The sequence below is a fragment of the Microplitis mediator genome, chromosome 3, assembly GCF_029852145.1.
Source record: "Microplitis mediator isolate UGA2020A chromosome 3, iyMicMedi2.1, whole genome shotgun sequence".
NCBI lineage: Eukaryota > Metazoa > Arthropoda > Insecta > Hymenoptera > Braconidae > Microplitis > Microplitis mediator.
The window spans coordinates 3,376,950-3,391,535 of NC_079971.1; the positions used below are offsets into that span (position 1 = coordinate 3,376,950).

General features: G+C 35.7%; 1 protein-coding gene across 5 annotated transcripts in view; it reads right to left on the reverse strand.

Moving 5' to 3' along the window:
- LOC130665690 (RNA-binding protein Musashi homolog Rbp6) overlaps nucleotides 1-14,586 on the reverse strand; it is a 531,909-nt gene that overhangs the window by 240,887 nt on the left and 276,436 nt on the right. For all 5 annotated transcript variants that reach the window (XM_057466190.1, XM_057466188.1, XM_057466187.1 and 2 more), the window contains exon 4: nucleotides 10,444-10,528. In XM_057466190.1, coding sequence (XP_057322173.1) covers nucleotides 10,444-10,528 — 85 coding nt within the window. The remainder of the gene's footprint in view (nucleotides 1-10,443; nucleotides 10,529-14,586) is intronic.

Sequence of the window (14,586 nt, forward strand, 5' to 3'; positions counted from 1 at the left end):
GATAGTCTTATTTTCCATCAACTATCGATGTTCGACTTGAAAAAATATCGATGTTTACTTAAAAAAATATCGATAGTCGAAATATCGCGCATTCCTACTCTGATTGGTCACGTGATTGAATCAGCGACATTAGAGGTGACAGTACAAGAATGTTACAGTAAAAAAAAAGTTTAAATGCAATCGTATCGAGTATCGAGCAGATCGGTAAGATATAAGACATTAAATACCTCCCAGTGAGAATTTATTGCATCCATTGGCCTGTTACCGTACTCGAGGAATCGGACGGTCAGTTATTACACAAGACTGAGCGATTGCTTTTAATATTCGCGCCAGCTGCGTAATACAGATCTCCCACTGTATATGCCACTAGGATTGTACATTTTTTTTTATTATTTTCCTCTAATTCTTTTTCTCACACGTTCTGGCTTCCTTGTTGCACCAACCCACGACATCTAGCGCACGACTGGCAAGATGTATGATCCCGATAAAAATGGACTCGTGCTTCGATTTTTATGTACATTATTTTTCTTGCATTCCCGGTAGACGGCAATCGTTATCATGTGTGACCATTTCTCTCTTACTAAAGTCCTCTTTTATTTTATTTTTCATTCATTATTATTATTGTTATTTGTTTCTAAAACACCGAGGTTAACTAATGTCACATCCATCAAGAGTATTCCCAGCTAAAAATAAAATTATTTCGAAAAAATATCCACATTTGACAAGAGATTAAATGCATTTTTTTTTATCGCCGTCCTTTTCTGTACTTTTAAAAAGTATCGAAGATGCACGAGTATTAACGATTATCGTATATACGAGATGTCAGGTATATTTATAGTAAATAAAACAAAACAAACGTACAGATAAATGTCGATAGATTTTTACCCGACGATTTTTTAATAATTCCGGCTGTCAAAAATCTTTCGACAACGTCAATGGCATTCGGCGCCCTCCCAATATCATTCGATACAACACACATCCTCTGAGTATAACGTTTCAGAGCATCTGGCATCTGCTGACACCGATCAACTCTTTATAAACTTGCTCTCTGTCCTCTATGAAAATATAGACTAATAAGAAAGAAAAGTTTTTAAACAACTCGCCAAAGCCAAAAGTCTCTAAGCAAATTTTATATTAAAATCTTTTATCAGAAACTTCGTTTTTTAAAATTAAAAAAACCACAGAGCTTGCAAGCTTGGAGGGGTAAGAGGACACTGAAATGCAGCTGAGGTAACAGGATGCATGTGAAAAATATAAACTTCGAAAAGGTTACTGTCGGCAATTCCTTTCCCACCTTTTTAATTAAATCTGTAAAAAAATCGGGAGTGAATCCGGATTTTATTTCAATCCGAATTCACTCGGAGTTCGGAGTTTGACCCTTTCCCGGTTCGGAGTATCGGTGAGTCTAGGTGTGAGTCATGTAGGGATAGAGTCAATTGAAGTCCGTTGTAAGGCTGTATGAGTGATAGAAAGTTTAGTTGTGGTAGTGTAGACAAGCGCCCCCTAGGGTAGAAGCTTCTATCATTTTTCCGGCCCTCTCTCTAGAAAACAGACTATAGCTCTCTCATTTTAAGAATAAGACGTACGATTCAAATTAAGAGTACACTGTTAAAAATAATTTGAAAATTACAATACAAAAGAAATTGAATTTTCATAACTACACGGAAAAAACATTTCTGTAAAAGTTACAGAAAAAAATCTGTAAAATTTACTGATGACATTATTTGTAAAATTTGCAGATAAAATATGTTATTTTGATAAATTCATAAATGTTATTTTTATAAATAACATAATGTAATATTAGCAGATAATATTCTGCAAAAATTACATATTTTTTCTGTAGATTATACAATATTACTTTATGTAATATTTACTTATAGTTTGTGTAAAATCTACATGAGTACACTGTAAAAAATCCGGAGTGAATCTGGAGTGAATTCGGATTGAAATTAAATCCGAATTCACTCCGCATTCACTCCGCCACTCGGAGTTCCGGAGTTTTGTGTGCAAATGTGTGCGTGTGTGCAAATTTGTGAAAATGTGTGCGTGTGTGCGAATTTGTGCAAATGTGTGCGTGTGTGTGCAAATGCGTGCAAATGTACACCCACACGCACACATTTGCACACGCGCACACATTTGCACACACGCACACATTTGCACACACGCACACACCCACACATTTGCACTCACCCACACAAACACCTGCACACACCTCAACACACACATGCACGCAAACACACACTCGCACACAAAACTCCGGATTTTTTACAGTGTATTTGCATAACTTGCTCTGTATTTTTTACATAAATACTTCTGTGAATTTCACAACTTCACTATGTAATTTTTACAGCCTCAAAATGTAAAAATTACAGATTTAGGTTTACAGAACTCACAATGTAAAAATTACATTTTTGGTTCTGTAAAAATTACATAATTTAATTGACAGACAAACATCTGTAAATTTTACAGACTTTTCTGTAACTTTTACAGAACTGTTTTTTCCGTGTAGATATTTGAATTGTATTTTCAATAAAAAAAGCTTCAAATTTAATATACGTAATTTAAGAATCAAGCTGGTATTTAAAATTAAGATAAAACATATGAATGGAGAGGGGCCTCTCTGCCCCACAAAAAAAAAAATTTTTTTATCAGAATTTCGGCAAAATGTCATGTACCTGAAGATCGGAACGTTTTTCGCAGAACGAAATAAAAAAAAAGAAATGAAAAGTAAAAATTTACTAGATTTAGATTTCGGAAATGTTTCGCACGTCACCTGAAAATGACAAGCTAGCCCTAACTACCCCTAAATTCGCCTTTAGACACAGATTTCATGAATTATTTTCATTTTTGTTGCGTGAAAAAAATTCCGATCTTCAGGTACATAAAATGTCCACAAATTTGTTTCGAAATAGGACAAAAGTAAAGTGATCTGATGGTTGAAAGACACAAAAAGTAATAATTGGCTTAGGGGGGCCGCTCTGCCCCACCCTCCCCTACATTTATTTAAAAATGAAAAGAAAGTATTTAAAAATTAAAAAAAAAGTATTTGAATATTAGAAAACTTGTATTTGAAAATTCAAAAAGAAGTATTTGAAAATCCAAAGTGTTAATTTAAAAATTCAAAAACATATATTTTAAATTCTATATGAAATTAGTAATGAAATTTCAAGCACAAATGTATATGTTTATTGCGTTATATGCAATATTTTGAAAATTCAAACAATTTTTTTAACAGTGTAGGGGTTCAAGGTCGACCGGGAAAGGGTTAAAAAAATCACTCGACATATGGAGTGAATAGAGAATTTTTCATGGATCGAGTGATTCTGGAGTGACGCGGATTTTATTTCAATCTTTTTAATCAACTAATAAAATTTTGATACGCTTACATCGGTTCTGTTATTGAAAATTTTAAAAAACGGGGGAGGGGACAATGTCTGAGAATGGCCTAAACGAATGATTAATATTACAAGTGAGCATTGGAGCGAAATGAATCTAGAGTAATAAAGTATGTTAATGAAATAAACAACAATATATAGAGGGTGTAATAAAGCAAAATAAACATAGGAACAACGACAAAACAATTAGGTAACTCATAACTGCCTGACACAGGCATTCTCCAGTACAACTTCTCTATCTGCTTCCTCTCTGGACCCGGACTCTGGTCTCTGGCCTCTGGACTATGGGCACTGGTGACTGTACTACGTCCTGTGTCTCCAGTAGAGTAGGAGCCGCGTCAAAGTGTCACAGACAACGAGATCCACCAGACCGAGGCGAAATTGTATCCGACTAGGAAGCGTGCACTCGGCATATTCCTAACGGGCTTACGGATGACTACAGATTATATTTTATAATTTAAAATTTTTGTCCGATAAATAAATAAAGTTGACTAATGTTTAGGAAATAATAATATATATAATGATTTATAGTTCTTAATAAATGCGGTTGTGTTTGAAAGACAAGTGCGGGCAATCAGGTGACAATGGACGGTAAATTCAAGCCAATCACGCGCTCAAGACTGAACGTGACTATCTGACAGACGGACTTGGATTATTGCTTATGAATTATTAAACCAATGCGCGAGTATAAACTCTCCTTTTTATTTTTTTTATTTTCCTTTATTTCATTTTATTTCATTTTACTTTACTTTACTTTACTATTTTTAGATTTTTTTACCCAAACTACCGTCTCTCGCTCATGCTCTTGCACTACTCCCTTTTCGTCATTTCTCTTAACATTTTTTTTCATCCACTACCTTTTTTGTTTCAAGCTTATGAATTGCCGTCGCTAAAAAAACTTTCGCTATTCATCATTTTTTTTTTTTTTTTTTTTTTTTTTTCATTTCCCTACAAATTGTTCGTCATCATCTCTAGGATAAACAAAATATTTAAACAAATTAAATAAATTGAACATGATAATATTTATAAATATAATTTTCACTGGCAGTGGCATTGAAAACAATCAAGACTCGTCTGTTCTAAATCCATGGGACAGCCTTACAGACAATTGTGAAAACATGACTATGATTACGTTCGCAATTATGACACGTTGATATACATTTCCGGTTGCGCAGTCCCATGTGTCTGTTGAATAGATCCTCTGTAAATCTCGTCCTCTTTATCTACCCAACGAAAACCAAAAGCGCCCCTTCCACTGAGCCAACCAGCCTCCAGTCTCTATCCGATCCTGTTCTCATTCCCGACCTAGTCTTCCGTTCCCGAGCTTTGTACTTTCCTCGCATCTCGACATTTCATACCATCCTCAACTCTATTCTACATAAACTCTACACTACATTTTACATTTTACATCCAACTTCTACCCTCTCTCCCCTCTCCTCATGCCAGCTTGCAATTACGCTACCGAACGCTTCGTAAATTATCAAATCTAACCTTGACCTATTTATATATATTGACATATTATTTGAGCTTTAAATACTAGAAAAAAAAAATTTATTGGGACGAGAAAAATTTTGTGATATGAATTGAAAACGAAAATTTTTTGATCGCCCCAACAAAAATATTTTCTGGTCTTAAGAATATTTTGCTTTCAATTTATGAAGTGATAAATTTCTTGAGTCAAGTAAAAATTTTGATGGAGCGAGTAAAATTTTTTTGCGACAAGAAATCCTTTTTTTCTGTGTAGTTATTTATATGATACTGAAGTTAGCCGACGTTTAATAATTTTTGAATTTTTTTAAAAACAATAAATTGTAAAAAAAAAATATTTAAAAAATTGCACCTATCGCTTTTTAAATTTTCTACATGTGCATTTTTTCAGTTTTTTTTTTTTTGTAATTAATTTGTTTAAAAAAAAAACCCGAAAATTTTTAACTGTCTGCCAACTTCAGGATCATTTATTTATGATGAAGTTAGAAGACAATTGACAATTTTTGGATTTTTTTCCAACAAATGAAATACAAAAAAAAAAAAAAACTAAAAAAATGCACATGTAGAAAATTGAAAAAGCTATCGGTGTAATTTTTCGAATAATTTTTTTTTTTATAATTTATTGCTTCAAAAAAAATTCAAAAGTTACTAGACGTCAGCTAACTTCACTATAGTTATTTAGAACAGTTACGTTAACGATAATTGAGCTATAGGTATTTTCAAAAAAGTCCTTGACCAATAAATTCGATTCTCGATAAAAATCGGGTAGAGTGTAAAAAAAAAGCTTAAGAATGAAAATTAAAAAAACTAAATATATATATAGTTTGAAGATTTAAGCGAGTACTTGGTTTTGTCTTTGGTCTCTTTGTTATATATATATATAAATATATATATATAGTAGTTTTCTGGCGTTGAGTATACGTCGGAGGAAACGAAAGTTCTATCGTAATCCTCGCTACTTAAGAAGTATCCACGAGAACTTGCCGCCAAGTCTCCAACGTAACGTTAAGATCCAAGTTTCAGAGGATCACTCTAAAAGCTCCGAATAAAGCTGGTGCTTGCATTAAATTGGATTCCATGCTCATTACTCTGTTTCAATTATTCCTTTAATTTTATCCTATTCTACGGAATCTAAAGCCTGTATTTTTATAGTGGATCATTTTTTATTTTATTCTATCGTTATATTTAAGTATATTTTTATTGTTTTAACGCTTCAGAGAGTTACGTCAATCCTGTTTAAGATGCAACTGGTACGCTTAATATTCACTAAGGGCTTTGAGTTGCCAGAATGCATATGCTTAGATACGCTTATAGGAATATTTGAATATAGGGGAGGGGGAAATTATACTATCCGTACAATCTATCCTTTAAGACGATGAATCTTTTATTTATTGCGTGCGTTTGATCAAAATGTCACTAATTAGTTGATATTCTCTATATCATGTGAAGGATGAACTTGAGCCACTTAAGTAAGAGAACCTTTTTTGTAGAGAATCAAATTTCATAAAAAATCGTTATCTGCATTTTTACTGTAAATTTCGTTATTTAGTCAATATTTCATACAAAAAAAAAGAATCGGCCCATTAATGGGTCGTGAATGGCTGCCAATTTTCAAGTATCGGCTAAATATCGGATGATAACGGTATGCCAAGCATTGGCCAATCATCGGCCAAAGCTTGGTATCAAGAGCACTCGATCAAACCGTTGGCCAACCAACGGCGGTTAATTGTGCGCCGTTTTTATGACGAAAAGACAGCTGCCAATGATTCACCATGCACGGGCCAGTATAGTTAGCCATTTATTGGCCAATCATTGCAAACCAGGCATCGGCCGATCTATGGGAAAATTCCGAAGCTCGGCGCCTTTGTATGGGAGCGACTGAAAACCCAAAGTACTATTAAAAAATATTATTTTCAGAACCAATACAGAGAAAACAATTAGAATATCAGCAAAATCACTAAGGAGTCTTTTGAAGAGTAATAGATTACCTGCAAAATGCCGTAAATGGTGACTCGATAACTTAAAATGTGACTTATCTATAGAAAATTGAAAAACAAATCCTAACTTTCCCTTGTATTTTGAATGGGGAAAATTCAAAATCAAATGTCAAGTGAAACTGGTTCCATGACAACTGATCCCCGACAAGTGATCACACGGAAATTGATCCCACAAACTAGATCCAACTGACAACTGGTCCAACTAACAACTGATCTTTTAATTCATCAGTTTCATAACTTTTATTATCATCATCTTCAAAACCTTTATCTTTATCATCTTCAAAACCTTCAGCGTCATAATTTTCAACTGAATGTCGATGAGATCGATTTGTAGGGATCACTTGTCATGGTATAAAATTGTTGGGATCAGTTGACGGCACACCGCTGAACTTTTCAGGGAATTTTTTGAATTGGAAATTTGAAGAGGGAGAAAAAACAGTCGTTCCAAACGGACCACCCTAATATATATGTATGATTTGATTTGACGACAGAAAATAATTAAATTCATAAAAAAAACTTTTCTGAAAATAAATAACATTTAGAAATATCATTAAAATAAAAAAAAACTAAATACTAAAAAATAAACAATGAATAACTCCTCCCTTTTCTTAAGTTCTTTATCGACTGAATGAAATGATACAACATGACTCGTATATTTCGTCCCTCTATTATTTTCAAGAATAAAAGACCCCTCTGAAAAAACTAAAAAAAGTAACCGAGAAAAATAAAATAACAGATACTCTGTCGACAAATAAAAGAGACAACAAAAAAAAAATAATAAAAATAAATAAATAAAAATGTAACGAAATAAAGTAAATGACCTTAAGTTAAAAAACATTATTCACGAGGATTGATGTGCGGTTTAATTTTTTATCCTGGATAAAATAAATAATCACGGTTATTTCTTACGCCAGAGTAATGTTAAGTACGGCCAAAAATATCAAACATATATATCTTATAAATTTATCTGGCTCGGTTAATATCATTGGCTATTAAAAGTAGTGAATGATTATGAGCTGATATTAATGCTCGCCGAGAAATACTTTTTCTGGTGCAAGTTAACAGGGAAGAAAGGAGCAAACGACATCGGATTATCTATTTGGGCGAGTGGTGAAAGCGAGCCAACATAAATCCTTCCTCGGAAAAGCTAATTTTTCGGGGCCGAGCGGGTTCAGGAGGTAGTAAAATGTGGTGGGACACGAAATAAACCCGTTGAGCCAACATTTACATCAATATATATGTATATATGTATACATATAACAGTTCGCTGTGCAGAAAGTAACCAAGGATAGAGAATGGCTGGTTCGCTGGCTCGCTTGCTGGCTCCGACCGCTTATACATCATGCTAATTATTTATGTACCTCATGTGGGCAACATCGTACTGGCCCGGTCTGACGCTATTCAGCCGTTACTACTTGAGCGCCACGCTTCATTGTCGATCCATCATATCCCAAGTTCATAAAATAACCCATAAATTTAGGATATTTACTGGGCATGCTTCGCGTAACACCATTACATTGTCTTGGTACCTGGGCAAAAATCCATGCCATAAATTTCTTAGCCATAGAATTTGCTGAGTCCCCGGAAAAACATCTGATAGATTCAGTTTATTGACATTCTTGCCGATTTCCGGGTTACGAAGCTCCGGAGACTCCGACCCGAGATTTCGATGAAATTTAAATTTGCTTGGAATTTTTTCCGAGGATTAGAGAAGGGAAATAAAGGGGAGGTCATTTTTCATCATCGCCATGTTGAGCCGCAAAATAATCTTGACAGTCCGCGAAAAAAAGCATTGATGATAACGTTGTTAGAAGAATGGGCAAAAAAATATTTATAATTTTTTCGTGTATTTTACTGCTGCCTGTTAGGCTGACATGGAAGCTCAGATTTAACGTAAAAAAAGTAAAGCTTACACTTTGAGGGAATTGGGAGAGAAAAATTGTTGTCGGAAGGAAGAAGAAGGTTATTTGGGTGTTTATTTTATACGCCATTAAGAGGATCATGTTACTGAGTCCGGAAGCGGGCGAACCTGAGGAGGACAACAAGACATTAGGGTTTTGGGTATACGCGAAAGGCTATACGGCCTCGGTGGCAATTCTAGTAGGTCCGGTTAGGGCTGCCAAAATGTTTCCGAGTCCTTTTAGCGTTTATTTAATGTCAATGGGGCTTAAAGAAAAATGGGGTGTCACCAACTTTAGCTCGCGGACTGTCCGTCGACGGACGCCGATTTTTCTTTGTTTTTTTTTCCTTTTCAACAGCACTCGCTGACGGAAAATAAAACGACAAGTTTATCGAGATTTTCAATGCGACGAATTATTAGAATGAAAAAAAAGTATACGTCTTTATGCTAGAATCCGTTTCTAATTTTCTGTCACCTTCCTTTCAAGGCATTGTCAGTCGAAAGAAAATAAATCGAGTCGATGGGTTCAATAATCGATGCCACCCCATATAAAAAAAGATAAAAAAAATAAGGAAGAGAAATAGAGGTGGGATCGATCCAATAAAATATCGCTTTGCGCTGATTCGCGGAGGATTTTTCTAGCCATCCCTACGGGCGCCAGTGTATATTTCTACTTCCGTTTCCGAGACTTTGGTCTTATTTTCTTCTTCCTTAGCCCCTTGAAAGCTCGTGGAAGAAAAGGAACCCGTCAAAGGGGTTAAACCCTCATTCTTTTCATACCGTGCGACGCCTACCGCTAACCGGGATCCACCCGAGCCGAGCGGCAGCATGGAAACGGAGCTTTTCGCCCTTGAGAATATCTGTAAATGCGGGCTTGAGACATTGCAAAAGGACTTTGACAATTTTACCGAGCATCGACAGCGAAAATTTTACGCTGTGTCTCATCTTATTTTTACTTTTTCTCATTCTTGTTTTTCTGCCGGGTTCATTTAGCGGCGACTTGTCCTTGATCCTCTCCTAATTAATGCGTAAACAGGCTCGCGCACATTTATCGTACGTAATGCACGTCTCATAGCTTTTATTACAACAGCCACTAGGGAGTAAAGTATACCGGTAAGAAAAGACAAGAGACCGGGGGTACAATGCCGGCCGTTTGCATTAGGCGGGGCGAATTAAGCTGAATTTATCGGTCCTGGATACCAAAGCCAAGTCGTTACACTACTTTCCCGCGGGTACTTTGGGCGCCACCTACACAAACTTGTGGCAGTCCAACTACGTCCGTATCTACTTCCCCATGTCTCTTCGTTTTCATTTCTCTTATATATATATCCACTGTAGTTCCAGTAGTTGCAGTTACAGCCTTCGTAGTTGTAGACGTAAAAGCAGAACTAGAACCAGAACCAGAAGCAAAAGCAGTCAAGTTCGCTTGGAAGCTCTCAGGAGCTTCATCTCACCACTAAATTCTCTCGATCCAGATACTTCTTAGTTTGTTTTTTAGTCTTTTACAGCCACCACATTGGCTATCGTATCTCTCGCCTCGTTTTTCACCCCGATATCATTAATTATCCCGAAGGAAATATTCCAAGTTATTTTACCACTTACGGTCATTAATTATCATACCATAAGCTATAGAATGACTAGTAATGTATTCATTATTGCTCACCTTTTTGCCGTCCAACTCGTGGTTCCCCTGGGCTAATACTTTGTCTACGCTCGATGGATCTGCGAACGTGATGAATCCGAAACCTCTGTAACAAATTAAATAATTGTGAATTATTAAAAATTTGTAATTTAAATAAGACAATTAAATACGTCAGCTTACGGTAAATGCTACCGAGATTATCCAGCTGGTCGCGTGTCAAGACAAATATTGAGCTGGTCATAAATTTAACGGGACATAGTGTCTACATATATATATATATACATGTATGTGTATGTGTAGTAAAGTGTGGGAAAGGTGAAGTTTTTGGCCAAGAGTTTGAGCGAACGAAGGATGGAGTAAAACGAGACCATGATACATTTCAGTGGGAGAGCGAGTGAGTGGAAGAGTTTGAGTGAGGGGGTGAGGGGGTGAGGAGAAGCTGTCGGTCGAGACCGGACGCAAAGCGGTTTGCATTTTTCATGCCGAGGCTGCTGAGGCAGTTATTGAAAATATTTACATGTTATTTATGGGCCACACATGCTACAAGATCCAAACGCGGCAATATCTACTACCCTCCTACTTGTACTACTTTCTTGTGTTTTTATTTTTATTTATTTTTATTTACATTCCCTTTTGTATAACATTTATATTTTTTATATCCGGTTCTAACTCGGGGCTTTCCTTCACTTTCATTCACGACTAAATTATCCTCTGGCAGCTTAAAGAATCTACAAAACCTCTCTGTTGATTCATTTTATTTTTTGAGTCCAACTCTCGTTTCCATTTCTCCCAGAGCGGGCGGATTGAATTTTTGATGGATCTCGTGGCAAAAAAAAAAATAGCCATGAAAAAATCGAGGAAGAAAGAAGAGCTGAGTGATAAAGAAGCAAAACAACTTTTAGCTGTAAAAAAGCGTGAGGATTTTTCTCGATCTACTCCATCGGTAGTTGATTGTAAGCGCGTCTCATATATTTCAAACCACCGGACGGCCAAGAAAGTTACTGACTCATTCTCTTCACTTCATTCTGTCTGGATTACAAGCTCGCGGATAACGGGATGAGAGCAAAGAAAACGGATCCGCTTTGCTAAACTCATCCGATTTTTTTAAAACTACTTGAGATCACAGACGTCGAGTTTATAAATTTATATTTTTATCTCAGGTTTTATTAACTCAGCACAGAAATTTTAAATTACTTTATCAAAACACAATAAATATTAACGATATTAATTTTAATGGCTCGGCCGTACAGTAACTCAAGAGCAATAAATTAATAGCTGTCGATCGGACGAATGTTCGGTAACAATAGCAATTGTAGTTATCCTCTGTGTGATGTCACAAGCTACTCGAACGTATCCGTTTAATTCATTAACATGTTTGTTGCATATACGTGGATGTTAGTTTACGCGCGCAAGTCGTTCACGTCCACGTACCGAGCCTTGGGTGTGAAGCCTTCAAATGTCCTCTATACACACCTACATCTGTATAACTATATATGAATGTATATATATATTGTCAAAGCAGCCATTGGTGCTGGTGAAATTAACACACGACAATGTTCACTTTCAACACAACTGCAACCCAAATGTCCCAGCCCATCCTTCCCTTCGTCTCCGCCACAACCATCAGCATCACACCCTGTCACTATTATTCTGGCATTCAATGTTCATAAATAGATATTGTACACACCTCTCTATCCATTCCGCATGTTCTCATATTAAACTACAAGCTAACTAATTTAACAAAATTACATTCATATGCCCCACTAAAACATTTACTGTACATCCACTACAGCCCATAGACCCCGCGTGTTACATGCTCGTTTTTAACAGCAAATAAATATTTTTTTAGGTTAAAAAATTAACAACACGGAAAGAAAATTATGGAAACTTTTGCTATGCATTATGGGAATAGTTCCAATAATGGTATAGGAATTGTACCCATACTATTATAGGGATGGTTCCCATAATATATGGGGATAGTTCCCATATATTATGGGAATAGTTTCCATACCATTATGGGAACCATTATCATAATATTCTGGGAACTATTCCCATATCATTATGGGAACCATTCCCATAATGGTATGGGAATCGTTCCTATACTATTCTGAGAACAGTTCGCATACAATTAGAGGAATTATTCCTATAATATTATGGGAACTATTCCCATATCATTATGGGAACCATTCTCATAATGGTATGGGAATCATTCTTATACTATTACGAAAATAGTTCGCATACAATTATAGGAACCATTCCTTTGATATTCTGGGAACCATTCCTATGATATTCTAGGAACTATTCCCATATCATTATGGGAACCATTCCCATAATGGTATGGGAACCATTTCCATAATGGTATGGGAATCGTTCCCATACTATTCTGAGAATAGTTCGCATACAATTATAGGAACTATTCCTATGACATTATGGGAACTATTCCCATATCATTATGGGAACCATTCCCATAATGGTATAGGAATCATTCTTATACTATTATGAGAATAGTTCGCATACAATTATAGGAACCATTTCCTATGATATTCTGGGAACTATTCCCATATCATTATGGGAACCATTCCCTTAATGGTATGGGAACCATTCCCATAATGGTATGGGAACCATTCCCATAATGGTATGGGAACCATTTCCATAATGGTATGGGAATCGTTCCCATACTATGATGAGAATAGTTCGCATACAATTATAGGAACCATTCCTATAATATTATGGGAATCGTTTCTATAATATTATAGGAACAATTCCTATCAATTGTAGGAACCATTTCTATAATATTCAAAGGTGGGTAGTTCCGGACCTGTATAGTTCCATGAACTATATCTTTTGTCAGATACGTATCCGATCGTTCCTCAAAATTCCCTTTAGTATCCTCTCTAGTTTTTTTTTGTCCGCCACTGCCGTCATTACCAACAAGCAGTAAAGCAACAGAATAATTTTTGATTGGTGATTTCTTATGGAACTTTGAGCTGAATACCAATCATAATTCACTCTCTATTTAGTATAAAATGATATAGTTCGCCGTGAATGCGTCTTAAACACATAGGTCGCATAGCATAATGTTGTGTATACTAGAATATTACGTATGTCTATGTTCTAAATACCTAACCTTCATGAGAATTAAAAACATTAAATAGTTCCACGGATATGATTCCAGGAACCAGTTCCTTTTCGCTCCGGAAACGTTCCAGGTTCAATCCGGAATGTTCCCGGAACTACCCCTCTAATAATATTATGGGTAGCATTCCCATAATTATAGGAACTGTTCCTATAATTATGGGAACCATTCCTATAACTATAGGAACTACTCCCATAATTTATGATCATAATTCCTATGTTGGTATAGGAAAAAATTTTATAGAACTACAGGAACCGTTTCCATAATTTTCTTTCCGTGAAACTTAATTACAGATGAAAGTAAATAAATGTTTAAGCGGAATTAAAATAATTTTATTTATATATTTTTCGCTTCAACGGATTTTTAATACTTTTTTTAAATTCTGTGGTTTTAGTTGGACAAATCCGCTAGTAGGCAAGTCACGTCTCGTTAGTAGCACGTTTTCGATATTTTTACAATGTGGAGATATCACAAAATAGCGCGTGACCACGCGCGAAACCTTCTACTATATATATATGATTTTTTTTTACCCTCCATTTATTTAGTTTTCTTTTGAAATTTTTTATTTTATTTTAAAAAATTCATCGCGTGTAGTTTGGGAGGTTTTTTTTTTTACGATGCAACAACAGAATCGCAGTAAACGAACGTCCGCTGAATCGACAGTCGTCCAATCAACATTAAAAACACCAAACATGACGAGCTAGCAACACTAGAGCTAAAAAAATACAGACAACTATGATGACAAGTTTCGATATTTTTTTGTTATATTTTTTTTTCACTACCTATCAATCTGGCGTGGATTTCATAGCTCGCAAAATAGAATTCAAGATGTAAATAACCCGAGAGAGCGAGAAAGACCGAGCGAAAGAGATGATAGAGAAAGTGTGGGAGTGATTGATTGAGTGACTGAGTGAGTAAATCGTCATCACAGTCCGCAATCCTGTTCCAAAGCCAGCAGAGACTGGGCTTTACCAGCCACCAGTTAAATTGTTACATTCTGAACTCTGGACTGTGAACTTCGGACTCCG